Consider the following 16305-nt stretch of genomic DNA (forward strand, 5'->3'; position numbering starts at 1 on the left):
GCTGCTCTCTTGGGGAGTAAGTTCAGTCTTTGTCTTATTTGAAATGAAACAAAAATAAAACTGTGATAAGGCAGAAATGGTGGCTGTGATGTTAACGCTTTGAACCAATTCTACCACTTTAAAAATTAAATTTATTGTTTAAAATTAATATCTCCAGTTCCATACTTTAGTTCCTCTATTCATCTTTACTATTTTTTTTATCTAATCCCAAATATATATATCTAGTTTGGTTTTTATTGTTTGTCACTAAATAGGTTTTACCACGATTTCACTAATACAGAGTACATTCATTTAAATTTGAACATTTACATTGAAATTGGTTAACTATCTAAAACTAATTTTAATCCGTAAAGCGCAAGAACAAGCGCTAAAGCAATATAGATAAAAAGTTATTTGTATAAGCCGTTTCTATAAATATATCTAAGGTGAAAAATCTTTATTTTATTTAAAGTAGATTCTTTACAGACTTTAAATGTCAATAACCTATCACCTTTTTACAAGGTGTTCACCCTTACAATACCCTCTCATCTACAATTCTACCTCGCCGTCTGAGTTCAAATTTAAACCCTTCATTACTGATATAAAAATATTTGAAAGCATGCCTATTGACAAACTTCATAGACTGTTATCCTTTGAAGTCCCGAAATGCTCATTAAAATTTCCTTCAAATATTGACACCAATTAAGGCTACTAAATCAACAACATACTATATCGGTATTTCGATATATTCCGATATCGTTTGCATATCATATAACGTTACATCTTACGCTAAAATTACCTAATATGGTATAACGTACACATATTACATTAGTTATGAGGATATTGGCACGTCTTCGTCTACGTAGCACGTAGTGGCGTAGAAAATAAACATCCTGTAAGATACGTGTCTTCCTAGTTTCTCATCAAAGCAGTATTCTGAAACTTGCAAACTAAATCAACAGGCTTCCACGCATGCGCACGCTTACCAAACACACAGCACTTACAAAGTTTTCAGTCGGCACGCTCCAACAATATTGGTCGGTTGTTGTTCCATTTCTAGTGTTGTTCGTTACGATTAAGTTGAAAGAACTATGTGAAAAGTCGTCATGGATTACTCAACTCAGATCGTGTTCCTCATACTTTGTACCAGTTTGTATATTTTAATTGTGCATGTCTCATTTTCATACTGCGTTGCGTGTTCAAACTTTTTGCCGCGCATACCTAATTTTCACGTCAACGTACACTTTAATTATAGTCCCGGGTTGCTTTCCTGACGTCGTGTATTTTATTCGTAGTTATTATTGCCCTACCTAAAATTTGATGAACGACCCTTTGTAGTTGGAAGTTTTGATAAATATTCCAAAATTAATTGTCTGTTAATTTCTATAGATAAGCGGTAGTGATTGATGAGTTCTATCGTGATGTATAGGGAGTAGTAATACAGTGTTACAAATTGCGTGGCCCATATTTTGTGTATATTGTACATATTTTTTGTATTGATGACTTCAAGTGTAGAATTTACCAAACATTTGTTTATATAATAAAGTTTAAAAGACGATCTAGCATGTATTTGCAAAATAGCAGATTTTGATCTATTAAATTTAAATTTCTTTGTTATTAAACAATACTCTATAGTTCTATATTGCTTCACGATTTTTAATAAAAGCATGCTGTTAGCGAAAGTTGCGCGCTTGTAACGATCGTTCTTGGTAGATATTACATTAAGTATTTGTCATCAATTTAATATTTATTTTCCTACATAATGTAACCATATGATAAGTATATAGGTAGTTACACAAAAATTCGACCATAGCTATGTTAATACCAAAGGGTAAGCAAACATAAAAAGTAATTTTAAAAAACCCAAATTTCACCTACAAATTACAAAAACGAAATTAATCATCCTATACCCACATATCGTATGAAACGCAAATTAATTCCCACTCATACTTATTTAACACATCACATTAGATCATTACGGAATAAAAACGGAGTAATATAGATTAAAGGGCGATCGGATCGGCTGAACGGGAAAGCTATCGTAATATACTTACGTGGGAAATAATAACAAAGCAGTACGTTTCAATTTGCCTGAAAGCCTTAACTCCATACATGTTCGTTATGACGACCATGTTTTATTCATGTATTCGAAAGATAACTTACCCGAACAACATCTTTATCATAGCTTCGCTTGGACGTAAAGATTTTTGCATTTATATTCTGTTTCTTATGTAGAATTGTTGGTTTTATAGTTTTTTTTATAGAAGTAGCAAATCACCTGATGGTAAGTGGCCAGTGCCACCCATGCGTATCTGTAATCAATCACAAAGGAAATAAAAGGAATAGTGTGGCTCGTTGCTATTTTTGAGGACTAAATTGGAACGCCTCAAATAAGTATGTCTCTCTTTAAAACGGGATACAGCAGCGCTTGACACTAGTGTAGTCCGCGCCAAACTGCTAGTCCGCTCTGAAGTTGTTGCGAGCAGTGTAGTCATACAATTTACTATGGCGACGCGATTCATTTCTATATTTAGAGCGGGCTAGTAGTTTTACGCGGACTATACAAAGCAGAAAAAAATGTGCTGCCTTCGGAGTCAAACTACGGAGGGTTCTATTCTACGTTTTTATTTTATAATGTCATCTAAAAGTAGGTAATGTTGATTACATATCTCTTGTTTGACATTTTCAATGCTCCTAACACATTTACGTTAGTTTATGGTCACTTATCACCAGGTAGGTCGTATGGCCTTGACTTATCTCTAACATAAATCCCTTTTATGTGTTATTGTTGTCTGGACATAATGGTAATGTCGCATATTCCTTTAGAAATTGAACAAAAGGAAAATAAACGTAAAAGTAAAATTATTTTATTATACATACATACATTATATTCAGACCTTCTCGTAAGTAGCGTAATGACGGACATAATAGTAAATGACTACTTTTGTAATTTTGAATTTATATTTCTTTAATGTAATTATAGAAAAAAATCACCGTTATTACAATTTTATAAAAATACAGGGACTGACACTTGTAGTTTGAATTATAATACGCATTTTTATAATTATAAAGAGAACATCAAAGTACACACTTCATTTTTTTTTCTTAAATTATTTTAAGAATGTTTTCTTTTTTTAGCAGTAGTAAGTTTAATGCCAGCATTAAATAAAAATATAGCACATTAAAATATGAAATAAAATAACAATTGAAAATAACAAATTGTAGTATTAAAATTAAATAAAATAATTGCCAAATAATTTCGAGAAATAAAACGTTATAAAAGCGTATAATTTTCAGAATGTGTCGCAGTGAACATACGTCGAGTAGAAGTGCCTTCACTGGTTGAAATAGGCACGGAGTCGATCATACTAGACTGTGAATACACTATGGAAACAGTACCACCCCGTCTAGGACTCGTTATTAAGTGGTTCTTCAATAGTGCTTCCGGCCTTGTGTATCAATGGATACCACCTCTCAAACCGCAGTTCGTTGGCCTCTTAAAGGGCAGAGGGGATATGAACTTCAGAGTATCGGGTAAGTCAATTTAAGCAAAGCTATTAGTTGTAATCTAACTATTCTATTAGGTACCTGACAGGAATTGCTTCACTACTCAATTTATTCGTAGACGTGCATTTCTCATATTAGTTTCGGCGCTGTAATGAAGTAATGTGGAACGTGGTATTTCGAAGCGTTGCTAAACTTGCAAACGACGCCCATAACTAATAAGAAAGTAATTAATTATTAATACTGTTTGAAGTTTTTAAGTTAGACCCTAAAATAAACGTCCATATTTTGAATGACTTTTCATAAAAGTTCGTGTTTTTGGAAATATTATAAATTACAAAAATTATTGTATAAAGTATATTTTATTGTATTAAACGATTTTTAAGAATGTTCTCTAATTTTCATGAGTATTGGAAGCTTTCCTAGAAGGTACACTTTGAAAAACTTTATTTAAAAATTCTGGGTGTGCAGGTTTCTCATGGTGTTTTACTTCAAGGTTAAAGTAAGTTATAATTAACTCCTTATTTAATACGAAAAATCAGAGGTGCGTTCCTGGAATTCGAACTTTGGATCTGACACTGAAAGGCGGTGTTTCTAACCACTAGTCCATTACTGTTTATTTTTCTTAAATGTTTAGTTTATAGACATACTAGAATTATTGTAATGTGAAAGAAACTTTCTTTAGACGTAAAAATATATGACTACATATAATAATATACCCCTATTTTGTTAACAATTGTAACGAGGAAATCTGGTACACAAATATGAAATTGGTTTCTCGGTAACACATTTAATTTGGATGAAATTTTGTACACAGATAAGGTTTTTAAACTAGAGATGCGCCGAATAGTGGTTTCACCGAATAACCGAATACCGAATAATATTCGGTTTAACTTTTACCGAACCGAATATTCGGCCGAATTATTCGGTTAACCATTTCTTTATTGTCAGTTTGTCAATTTTGTGTGTTCTATAACACTTTAAAATTTTGATTTGAGTTTTAAAAATATATACTGATTTAAGCTTTCTATACTTACTATAAATTAAGTAATAAATGTGTTGACTTGAGGTATCAAAATAAATGTTGATTTGAAGTTTAATCGCTTTATTTTATTAGCTTGACTTGTAATATAACATAAATCTTACATAAGAAGTTAGTCCTGTACCATGTCGTGTACACAAGAAAATAGAAATACTAGAACCGAATATATTCGGCACCAAAACCGAATAATTCGGCCGAATACAAATAGTAAAAAAGATGCCGAATACGCCGAATACCGAATACCAAACGAATATTCGGCGCATCTCTATTTAAAACATATAATTAAAATAATTTCGTATATTTAACATCACATAATACAATCTCACGACCTTCCTTATTCGAACGAAGCTTATTCGCCCAGATGTTTACATAAGTATGGAAAATCCTATTCGAAAATAGAAAATCGTGAATAGCCATTTCTGTAGTCCATTCGAACAAAGTCTCTTCGAAAAGTAACTAAAATAACATACATATGAGAAAGTGGAAATACAAATGTGGAACCGGAAAAACACTATAAACAAACGAGAATGGCGGAATTGGAATATTTTAGGTTGGATTTTCTGAAACTTCATTACGGGTAGATTCCAATTCCTGGTATTAGTTTAGTATATTAAGCGAATGAGTAGGTATAACGTCATCATCATCATCAACCCCATTACTGTCCCACTGCTGGGCGCGAGTCTCCTCTCAGAATGAGAAGGATTAGGCCATAGTCCACCGCGCTGGCCAAGTGCGAATTGGTAGACTTCACTCACCTTTAAATTTTTTTTTTAAGATTTCGTCATCATCCTGAGGAAACCATCGTGAGGAATCTGAATGCAGGTTTCCTCACGATGTTTTCCTTCACCATTTTAAGCAGACGATAATTAATTTTACCTAAGCAATCTTAAAAAAAGTTTTCAAAGGAATGTGAAGTGTACCAATTCGCACTTGGCCAGCTCGGTGAACTATGGCCAAATCCTTCTCATTCTGAGAGAAAGGCCGAGCCCAGCTGTGGGACAGTAATGCGTTGATGATAAATTAATATGTAATACGCACGAGTATAATGTATAATTCATTATTTCTTGCTTCAGATGAACCAATACAGATGTACCGAGCTATAAAAATATTGAACCCAACCACAGAACTCAGCGGGAACTACACTTGTGTTGTATCAACTTTTCTCGCTGAAGACCGACAAACTCGGTCAATGCTGGTATACAGTAAGTGATTATTTCTATTTTATTATCATATAAAATATGCATGCAGTCTACTAGATGATAAATAGTCATAGCTACTCATGGAAATTTGTAATCAACTCCAGATGAGACGAAACTCCTACATGAGGTCGGCCGTAGATACGTCGCTACCACTGAGAACTTAGTTGAGGACTCCTACAAATTTCTTCCTTACCACACCCTTCAAACCACAATACAACAGCGTTTAACACTGTAGATAGAAATTCTACCTTCAATTTTCCATATTTTTACGAGTATGCAGTCCACCAGATGATAAGTGGCTACTGTTGCCCATGGATATCTGTAATCAACCCCAGATAGGATTAGATATTCCTACCTGAGGTCGGCCACAGATGCGCCGCTACCCCTGAGGACTAAGCTGGAACACCTCGAAAAAGTATGTCTCCTTTATCACACCCATCAAAACGGAACAGAGCAGCGCCTACCACTGCTGTTATTAGGCAGAAATAGGTGTGGCGGTGGTGCCGCCGGAGTCGAACCACAAAGGGTTCTACCACCTAAACTAATGCCTATGAATACCTACTCTCTTATATATGCGCTATCTTAATCCTGAAGACGCACCGCAAATGTGATTGACTTCATGTATGTAGAACCCCTGTTCGATGTTGAGTTGGTTAAAGATGTAAAAGGGTGGCAGTGACTACTCGCCATTAGATGGACTCGCTTGCTACTTCAATATTGTAAAATAAAAAGTAAATAAAGTGAATAGCGCGGATCTAGGTCACTTGATATTAAATTGACTAAGTCTGTACATAGCTAACTTGAAAAAGCTAGAAGTTATCAACTCGTTGCCGCTCAAAGATGAAATGAAGCAAATAACTTCTACGGATGTTACAATTGAAAAAAAATATCTATTCGAACATAATTTTTTCAAAAATACCTTTTAGTAGGCGGCATATTCACCATTTTTAAGACAGTTGTAGATTACTTAAAACTTATTAAAAACTTTTATAAATATCTTTTCATTTATCAAAATTACTTAATCATATCTTTGTATACTATAAACATCTATGTTCTCAACCTCTATATTCTCTCTGCCATAATATTTATGCATAAAGCTAACCAATATAAAGTTCTATGACGTCATATGACATGAGAAATTGTGAACTTTTACCGTTTCTAATTACCGTCTTTTCTGTTCGCATAATTAAAGAGCAAGTATGTGGTAGCACTAAAGTTTAGCTTAAACGTACAAAGGTTGCTTCACGCGTTGATGGAAATAGTTAATACAATTTCCAAGAAATTCCCTGCACGTCTTATCTTTTACTTCCTCTCGTGTTCAGAGAAACTCGTATTACACTCGTTTACGCTCCGTTTCTGCTGCGAAATAATAGGTTATAGAGTTGTGACGTCACTGGCTTTAACGACGTTCTGCTATATTACATGAAAGTTAATCCTATATCTTCGAGTTTTAATTAAACCGTGTATGAAGCTTGATCTTTGTAGGTCGTGTAATGTGTATGTTACATATCTGTTATTGAATTTCGCAAAATTATGTTTTGTACATTTATAAGCCAAGTTGAGATTTCTTGCCTTTGGTGTTATGGACACAAATGCACCTAGACCAAGAAAAGACGCCGAAATTCATGATTCAGTTTTGTGCTTCGCCAGAGGTCAAATCCGGAACGCTTGTGCCTCGAACCAGTACGGTCACTGCTGCGTTTTAGACATAATATTAACAAAATTCCGATGCGGCTACCTATTGTCTATAAAGTTATCTGCAATATCTACCTTATTATAGTAACTATGACCACATTTTAAATAGGTTATATAAATGTATATTACGACATTTTAAATAAAATATTTACATTTAGATACATTTTTGGTTTAAAGGTCCGGCGCGCAGCTTCCACTTCTTTCAAGAGAAGAAATATGTTTTCCTGGTGACACTTATATGCATTGCTGAAGATATGTACCCCAAACCCACAATGGCGATATTATCTCGAGGGTAAGTTTCTCTTATTTCACATGGTGAGTGTTTATTTTTATAAACTTTAATCTGGTGATAAGAGCTAAAGGTAAGTCACTAGTTCTTATGGACTCTTCTTTTTTTTATAATATAGGAGTAGCAGACGAGCATGCAGTCCACCTGATGGTAAGTGGCTAGTGCCGCCCATGGACATCTGTAATCAACTCCAGATAGGATTAAATATTCCTACCTGAGGTCGGCCACAGATGCGCCGCTACCCCTGAGGACTAAGCTGGAACGCCTCGGAAAAGTCTGTCTCCCTTACCACACCCTTCAAACCGGAACACAGCAGCGCCTAACACTGCTGTTATTAGGTAGAAATAGGTGTGGCGGTGGTGCCGCCGGAGTCGAACCACAAAGGGTTCTACCACCTTCAAGAAATTAATGATCACTTGCTTTAATCGCGAAGGAAATAATCATAAGGAAACCTAGATGCCCGTGAGTTCTTAAATAAGTTCAAAAGTGTGAAGTGCAAGAAGTGCTGTGGGACCTTAAGCCCTCTGGGATACATGCTCAGCAGTGGAACAGTAATGGGTGGACGAAGATACCAGCACGGCAACTACAGTAGTGGACGATCATTCTATGCAATTGTAATAAATTTAAATTACTTAAAATAGTTCAGTAAAACTCTGCCGTGTCGTGATGTCGGCGTCGGTACTGTGTCGTGTCGTCTAATGGAAAAGCGCTTTTTGCCATTTGCTACAATAGAGGAGAGTTCATAAAGGAACCTGCTTTAAACGAATGTTCTTTTCGTTTTTCAAACAGATTAATATTTCTTTTAGAAAGATTGATCACTTTAAGCAACTATTTTAATACACTATTTCATTGCGTAGGCTTAGGAAAAAATAAAGCAGTTAGGGGAAAAACACTAATCATCTTAAGAAATTATTTTATCATACTGTTCTATTGCGTAAACTTAGAAAGAAATAGAGTAGTTATGGGAAGAATCAACAATATACTGTACAGTGTACACAGGTAGAGCTTTGCACCCATGGAGCGGACAACGGGATAAATTAATTGTAAACATTGACGCAAAATCGAATGGTCCATTTATTATCATGATTGAATGATAATGGTATATCAATTCATATTCATATATCATGCTCACTCGGGTGATGCCCTAAATAAACATTGAAGATTATTTTGAAAGTAAATGATTACACGAGGCTTTCACGTGTCTGTTTTATTATTTTTATAAGCTTTTATTTTACTTGCTTTGTTAATTCGTATATGTGAGGTTCAAATCTTGCAACTGGATGTTGAACTAGAAATAACCTCAACTGCTTGAGTTGAAATTGCTCATTCACGATTGGTTTTCATGACAATGCATGGCGAAAGATGGGGTGGATTATGTATCAACCCCAAGATGGTGGACCAACTATTATTTTTTTGCAAGTAAAACGATTTACTGAGAAGGATACGCTTATATACGCAATAAAAGCTTGTTTTAATAACTTTATATTTTTTTAATAAATTTATATATTAATTACGCTAATGAACTATAACTTTTTACGAGTGTATATAAACACATACACACTCAGCTTGATATAAATTTAGTTCAATAAAATTACAAAGAAAACAGTGTATATTTCCTATTTGAAAGCAATAAAGTTGCAGCCATATTGGTAAAAGTTTTCTCCTGTGTCGGTAGGATTACGTCAACGTTCGTGTATCTGGTAAACAGTAAAGTCACTGAAGACATGTTTCTTCGCTCACGAATGCGGCAACGTCAATGGAAATAGGCCGAGTGGTTTGTTCTTACAAACAGAGCATTTGTTGCCCCCAGCTCTACTGTCTGTTGTTAACAGACAAGTCAAGAACTCATACTAGTCTACTAGGTTGCGAGTACTAACTACTATTAAATAGGACGATGTTGATTCATTTTGCGCGCTTAAACGACGTCTAAATGAAAAATAAACTGTAATAAGACGTCTAATATTTTTACTACCAGTACTTTGCTATAGCGCTGCTGTGTTTGAATGTAAAAGATACATAATTAAGTAGTATTCAGACTTAATAACTTTGTGGTCTACGATATTAAAATCAGGTTATTTGCATTATAAAAATATTATAACATTTAAAATACTCGTAAGTACTCAAAACAAATATCATGCATTTAAATTTTAAAAAAGCAGTAACTCTTTCTTCAAGTTAAATTTCATTAACTTTTTCAAGTATGTAATGTTTTACATTATAAAATATGTAAGACATCATGTAGAACCTTTATTCTTAAAGGAGTTATTCTATAAGGATGCCAATAGACGGCCGTGACCAATTGCCATCATGTGAACTACATACTTGTTCACAAAATCAACCTTATAAAAAAATTACAATGCTTTTAAATACACTGAATACACTGAAATATACTGAATATTGTGCATTTAATATGTGAAATTTAAAACATATTCGAATGCACCTGCACCAAAGGTGGTCTTATCGCTAAATGCGATTTCTATCAGCCCGCATTTGGGTCGAAATGTAGAGCATAGAGATCAAAAGATATTCGCGAGTTGATAATATAGGTTAGTGATTATTACATATGCCTTTATTTTATTTACTACAAAATACATAATGGGAGATAACATACTAACAACAACATACACAAGGGGTTTGTTTCTCGTTCTAAATACGAGTAGACCTAAAAACAACTGACTAAAACGTATTTTTAGTCAGATTTAGGGCTAAATGTGGCTTACAAATTTGTTACATTTTTTGTTTTATCAACTACATTTTTTACCTTTGCAAATACGTTGGGGACTTTTTACGTAATGTTTATTAGCAGTCTCTTCTGTAATTAATTATATTTATTTATGTGCAGAGCGATCGTCATTTTGGTTTGACACTCAGAGGGTTTCGAGTTCGATGCTCAGCTAGGAAGATATGTAAATGATTAATTAATTTAAATTTTCTTATGAGTTTCGGGGTGGGTTATTAACTCCCATGAGTCCCATGACACAGAGAATCCTAGTGGTATCTACAAGTGTAAAAACTTTGTTCGAAAGAGTATGATTTTCCTTAGTATCATTAAATTCTATACTTTTAGGGTCCCTCTGAAACAAGCAGTAACTGAAATGGACATGGATTCGTGGGGCTCTTACACGGTGACGACGAAGGCTGTAGTCCATGACGATGACGTCATGAGCCCCTCTGAAGAGTTTACATGTGTGATCAACATTCCAGAAGCTAACTATACAGTTAATAGGACCACTACGTACTATCCAGGTAATGTTATAAATATTTTGAGCGACTGTAGTAGAAGGTCGGTAATATTTTTCCAGGTAATGTTATGAATATTTTTTAGCGACTGTAGTAGAAAGTCGGTACTATTTTTCCAGGTAATGTTATGAATATTTTTTAGCGACTGTAGTAGAAGATCGGTAATATTTTTCAGGTAATTTTATGAATATTTTTTAGCGACTGTAGTAGAAGATCGGTAATATTTTTCAGGTAATTTTATGAATATTTTTAGCGACTGTAGTAGAAGGTCGGTAATATTTTTCCAGGCAATGTTTTGAATATTTTTTAACGACTGTAGTAGAAGGTCGGTAATATTTTTCAAGAGTATGTATATGTGGTATTTTTTTGGCACGCACTATACTCAACACTTGACAAATGTTGACAGCGTGTTGTTTAACGTAATGGACTATGTTGTACAACTCTATTGAGGTGTTGCCTCCCGTACTTCTCCTTTTGCTTGTATTTCGGTTTAAGAGGTTACCACTACATGTAGGTCAGACAAGAAACATGACTTATTTAAAACGATTTACACATGAATGTCATTTCATAGTCAGGTATACACATATCTGAGGCATTCCAACTTAGCTTAGGTAGAAACGCATCTGCGGCCGACGTCTGAGGCATTGCTACTCGACCTCGACATCTTTATCTTATCTGGGATGGATTATAGAACGTGGGCAACGGAAGCGCTTTACAATCACCATTGTAGCAAACGAGCTGTTTGCTATTTCAATATTTAAGAAAAAGAAAATTACCGACCTCATGTCTAATTCCGACCATACCTATGAGGTTAAGTGAAAGTAAGTAGATACTATGGAATACATTGATAACTTTTCACCAAATAGACTACATGATTGTGCTCTTACTCCTTCATGTTTTTTGTTTTTTTTTTTTTTTTTTTATAATATGAGAGTAGCAGACGACCATGCAGTCCACCTGATGGTAAGTGGCTACTGCCGCCCATGGACATCTGTAATCAACCCCAGATAGGATTAGATATTCCTACCTGAGGTCGGCCACAGATGCGCCGCTACCCCTGAGTACTAAGCTGGAACGCCTCGGAAAAGTCTATCTCCCTTACCACACCCTTCAAACCGGAACACAGCAGCGCCTAACACTGCTATTATTAGGTAGAAATAGGTGCCGCCGGAGTCGAACCACAAAGGGTTCTACCACCTGAACCTGAATCTGTCCAAACAAAATGCCTACAAACATATTAATATTTCATCGTACAAGTCTACGTGTTGGTGAGAGTATGTAGTATGTAAATATTTTCGCGTGCAAAATGAATTCGCATCATTATAAATGGATATGTCATGCGCCAGGTGTTCAGTGACCAGAAATTGATTATTAACATACACTAAAATGTAAAATTTCATCACAGCTGAATTAATTTACATTCACGTATGTATTTTACTTTTATTGTTAGGACTGCATTTGCATGCAGTGATGCTTGATAGCCTAGTGGTTAAAAAACTCGGCCTCTCGATCGAGGGGTCCGAGGTTCAAGTCCCAGGCACGCAACTCTGTCTTTTTTTTTCAAAATCATGTGCGTATTAGAAACTAATTATCACTTGCTTAAACGGCGAAGGAAAACATCGTGAGGAAACCTGCATACCTTTGAGGTTTATAAAAAAAATCTCAAAGGTATGTGAAGTCTACCAATACGCACTTGGCCAACGCGGTGGACTATGGCCTAATCCTTCTCGTTATGAGAGGAGAACCGTGCCCAGCAGTGGGACAGTAATGGGTTGTTGATGATGATGATGACTACACAAATGGTTTTAGTGTGTTTTCCTTCTGTGATAAGTTAGTTATAATACATTTAAATAAACCATATTTGACGTATTCTGATTTATAACTAACGGTTTTTGTGTTTAAAAAATGAAATGTCTTACTTGAAATTTTGAGTTAATACTGTTTAGTTTTATAGTATTCCGGTTAGTCTGAAATACTAAACCCACACACTCGCACCAAGACATTTACATGTGTCCTTTAACTTTAATTGTCAGGAACTTGTACTGCATCCGAATTTAAGGCACAATAGATGTTCACACACATTTGTAGCAAGACAGAGAGCAAACATTTGTGTACACAAATTGCTATGGCGAACTTACTTCGCGAGAGATATTGTACTGACTAGGGAATGAAGAATGAAGAAATTAAAAGTGAATTTAAATTTTACGTAAAGTTTTTTGTCGCTTTATAAAATAGAAAATCTTCTATCTCCTTTGGTGTTCCAAATAAAAAGTCGTAGTTTTTTTTAAATGTTGGAATAGCGGACAAGCATACCGTCCACTTGATTGTAAGTGGCTTTAGTTGCCCATGAAAATCTGTGATCAACCTCCGAAAATCTAAGATTCCTACCTGAGGTCGCTCACAGAGGCTGCGCTACCACTGAGGACTAAGTTGAAATGCATCGGAAAGGTGTTTTTACCTTAAACACCCCTCAAGACAGAACACAGCAGCGCTTGACACTGCTGTTATGAGGCAGAAATAGGTTGGACTGTAGGGTGTGCCAGCCCAGCCAGCGGCCCCGGGAAGGACGGCTGTATGTGTGGTCGCATACCGTCGTACGCACCAGACGGTGTGGCGAGCGCCAAGCTCATCTAGGCGGAGCCCGACGCGCTAAGAGGGCTCCGGTTGCGTTCCTTTGGAGATCCGGGAGCCCTTTACGCAGCGCCGAGGACGGCCACCGGGGGGGTTTTAGTGCGGTAAGAATCCCACATAGCCCTACGTCGCTCCCACGACACCAGGTACCTTTTGAAGGTTACCCCCTAGTAAAAAAAAAAAAGCGTGTGCCAAAGAATGAGACATACATGCGCTTGAAAAATATTACCCTTCGTACTGCGGTCATAGATAAGTATAAATATCTCACCGCCTTGTAATTGAAGGAAGCCATTAAATGGCTTAAACGGCTGACAGTTCTGTCAGCCATTTAATGGCTGTCATGGTGTAATTTACGCGTAACAATGCCGGCATGCGCATTTAAGTGGTGTAAAAACACGAAATCGAAGAAAAAGTGCGGAGAAATATCGATCATTTGTAAATGATTAAAAATCTATATTTTTTTAATATTTTTCAAACACGAAATATATGACAGTGACAATTTCAATTGTTAAAACTGGTTACATTGCAGTAGAAACTACTGAATTGCCTTTTATGAATAGATTTCATGAATTTTTTTTATCAAATGTTATATCACTTGCAATAATTTGCTATCCTAAATACATCCTAATGAGATTTTATCGCGTAGCTATCACATTATAACGATAATGGATCGGTCGTTAAAATAATACCAGTTGAATCCCTCAACTCGTATCATCCGTAATTAAAGCATGTAGCATTATCTGTTCGCGATAATAATGCAATAATATCATTCAAATTAAGATCTCATTACATTTCACAGATAACTAAAATAAGCCTCTAGTATTACATTATCTGTGTGAGATAATTAATGAAAGAACTAATGTTCAGTAAAGTATATCAAAATAATATTCTAGCTCAAATAATTTTAAATGCTTTTATATTCGCGCTCATGGTAAAGCGTTTGAGGTTTTTCCTTCTTATTATTATAGGGTTTTATTTAACTTGTTTCGTTATTTCGTATTTAATTGTTAATTCCTATGCACCTTATATCTATCTATGTATGTATGTAATGGCCAATCCTTGCAACAGTATTTTAAACCAGTTAATAATAACCTCGTGAGCTGAAATTTTGCACTTACATTGATTTGAATGACATCGCATGAATAACTTAGTGACGTCACTTCTATATATGGCGGACGCTCCAACATGCGCCCCGATATTTTTTATATACCTTTTTAAAGAGTTTTTGAAGGAATATTAAAAATAAGTGACATTACTAAAAAACTCGTTTTAAAAATCTTTTTGAATATAAATTTATTTGTAAATTACATACTTTAAAATATTGGCTACAATGTTGTTAGGTATGTTCGTAATTAAGATGATGTTAATAATTTATTTATTTTCTCTTGGTTCAGGACTTATGCCAACATCGTATATTGCAGCTTACGAAATACAAAAGCCTGAAGAACGTAATGTTCATGGTAAGTATTATTTATGGTTCGTTTCAAGGATAACAGATTTTAATTTTTCATTTTTTCTTTTTAAATCATGACACGTTTTTATTACCTTATCACTTAATAATAACGTTCAAGACTATCTTCGTGGTTGAATTTTTAACTGAATTATATTTATTACTACTAAGTATTTACCTTCGTTATACTTTGGGTTATAAATTATAAATACATATATTACCTTTCGTTATTAACACGCTTTTAGCTTGGGGTGCATTTTACTGCGGTTCATAACTATTATCTCATAGATAGTTGCCAATAGAATGATTGTTACATTTAAAATATCAAGGGCCTCGCGCCTTTTTCCTCTGAATTGAAACTCTTTACTCTTAAAATCTTTGTCATTAAAAATTATTTTCTACTTCTTAATTCAATTAGCAATACAAGCGTGTTTTTTTAGTTTTTTAAACTATTATTTTATTTTATAAATTGAGTTGAAAAACTAGACTTCAAAGTCAATTATATTTTTCAGTGAAATACTTTAAAAAGACTTAAAGTGTATGTTTGTATTTTAACATTCCTACCAATTTTAAAAGCCCATTTGCGTGACACCAAGCCTGTTTCCGGTCGACAAAGCTTGCAATTAATATTTTATTAATGTTAATTACAGGTAATCCAGCATCATCGACAGACATACGGCACGTATGGATATTGATATGCTTATATTCTATTATTTTACTATAGAATAATTTAAAATAATATTAGAAAATACAAAATATTTCCAACTGCTAAATTAGATTTATTTTTAAGAACATAATAGGGTATTATTATAATTCACATGCTTACAAGATTTTTCAATTACATTGTTTCTGATACTATAAATGTCGCTTTTGTGATCAATTTTAGACATAGTTTAATATTATTTATTATTTTCCAATTGCTAAATTAGATTTATTTTTAAGAACATAATAGGTTATTATTATAATTCACATGCTAACAAGATTTTTCAAATACATTGTTTCTGATACTATAAATGTCGCTTTTGTGATAAATTTTAGACATAGTTAAATATTCTTTATTATTTTCCAATTGCTAAATTAGATTTATTTCTAAGAACATAATAGGTTAATATTATAATTCACATGCTAACAAGATTTTTCAATTACATTGTTTCTGATACTATAAATGTCGCTTTTGTGATCAATTTTAGACATAGTTTAATATTATTTATTATATTGATGTCATTATTATATTACACGTAAGTAGCAAACTTTTTCACAGCAGATTTACATTATG

The 16305-nt window shown here is 34.3% G+C and overlaps 1 protein-coding gene across 1 annotated transcript; it reads left to right on the top strand.

Moving 5' to 3' along the window:
- The first annotated feature begins 986 nt into the window (after positions 1-986).
- On the top strand, positions 987-16015 carry LOC140749848 (uncharacterized). The gene is made up of 7 exons (XM_073083066.1): positions 987-1128; positions 3277-3513; positions 5599-5727; positions 7597-7711; positions 10776-10954; positions 14974-15039; positions 15680-16015. The coding sequence occupies exons 1-7, from the start codon at positions 1086-1088 to the stop codon at positions 15751-15753; spliced, it is 843 nt and encodes a 280-aa protein (XP_072939167.1). The 5' UTR covers positions 987-1085; the 3' UTR covers positions 15754-16015.
- Positions 16016-16305: the final 290 nt, after the last annotated feature.

Source organism: Epargyreus clarus, unplaced genomic scaffold (assembly GCF_041222505.1).
Source record: "Epargyreus clarus isolate Ecla_fem2 unplaced genomic scaffold, WU_Ecla_fem_2.2 ptg000018l, whole genome shotgun sequence".
NCBI classification, from domain to species: domain Eukaryota; kingdom Metazoa; phylum Arthropoda; class Insecta; order Lepidoptera; family Hesperiidae; genus Epargyreus; species Epargyreus clarus.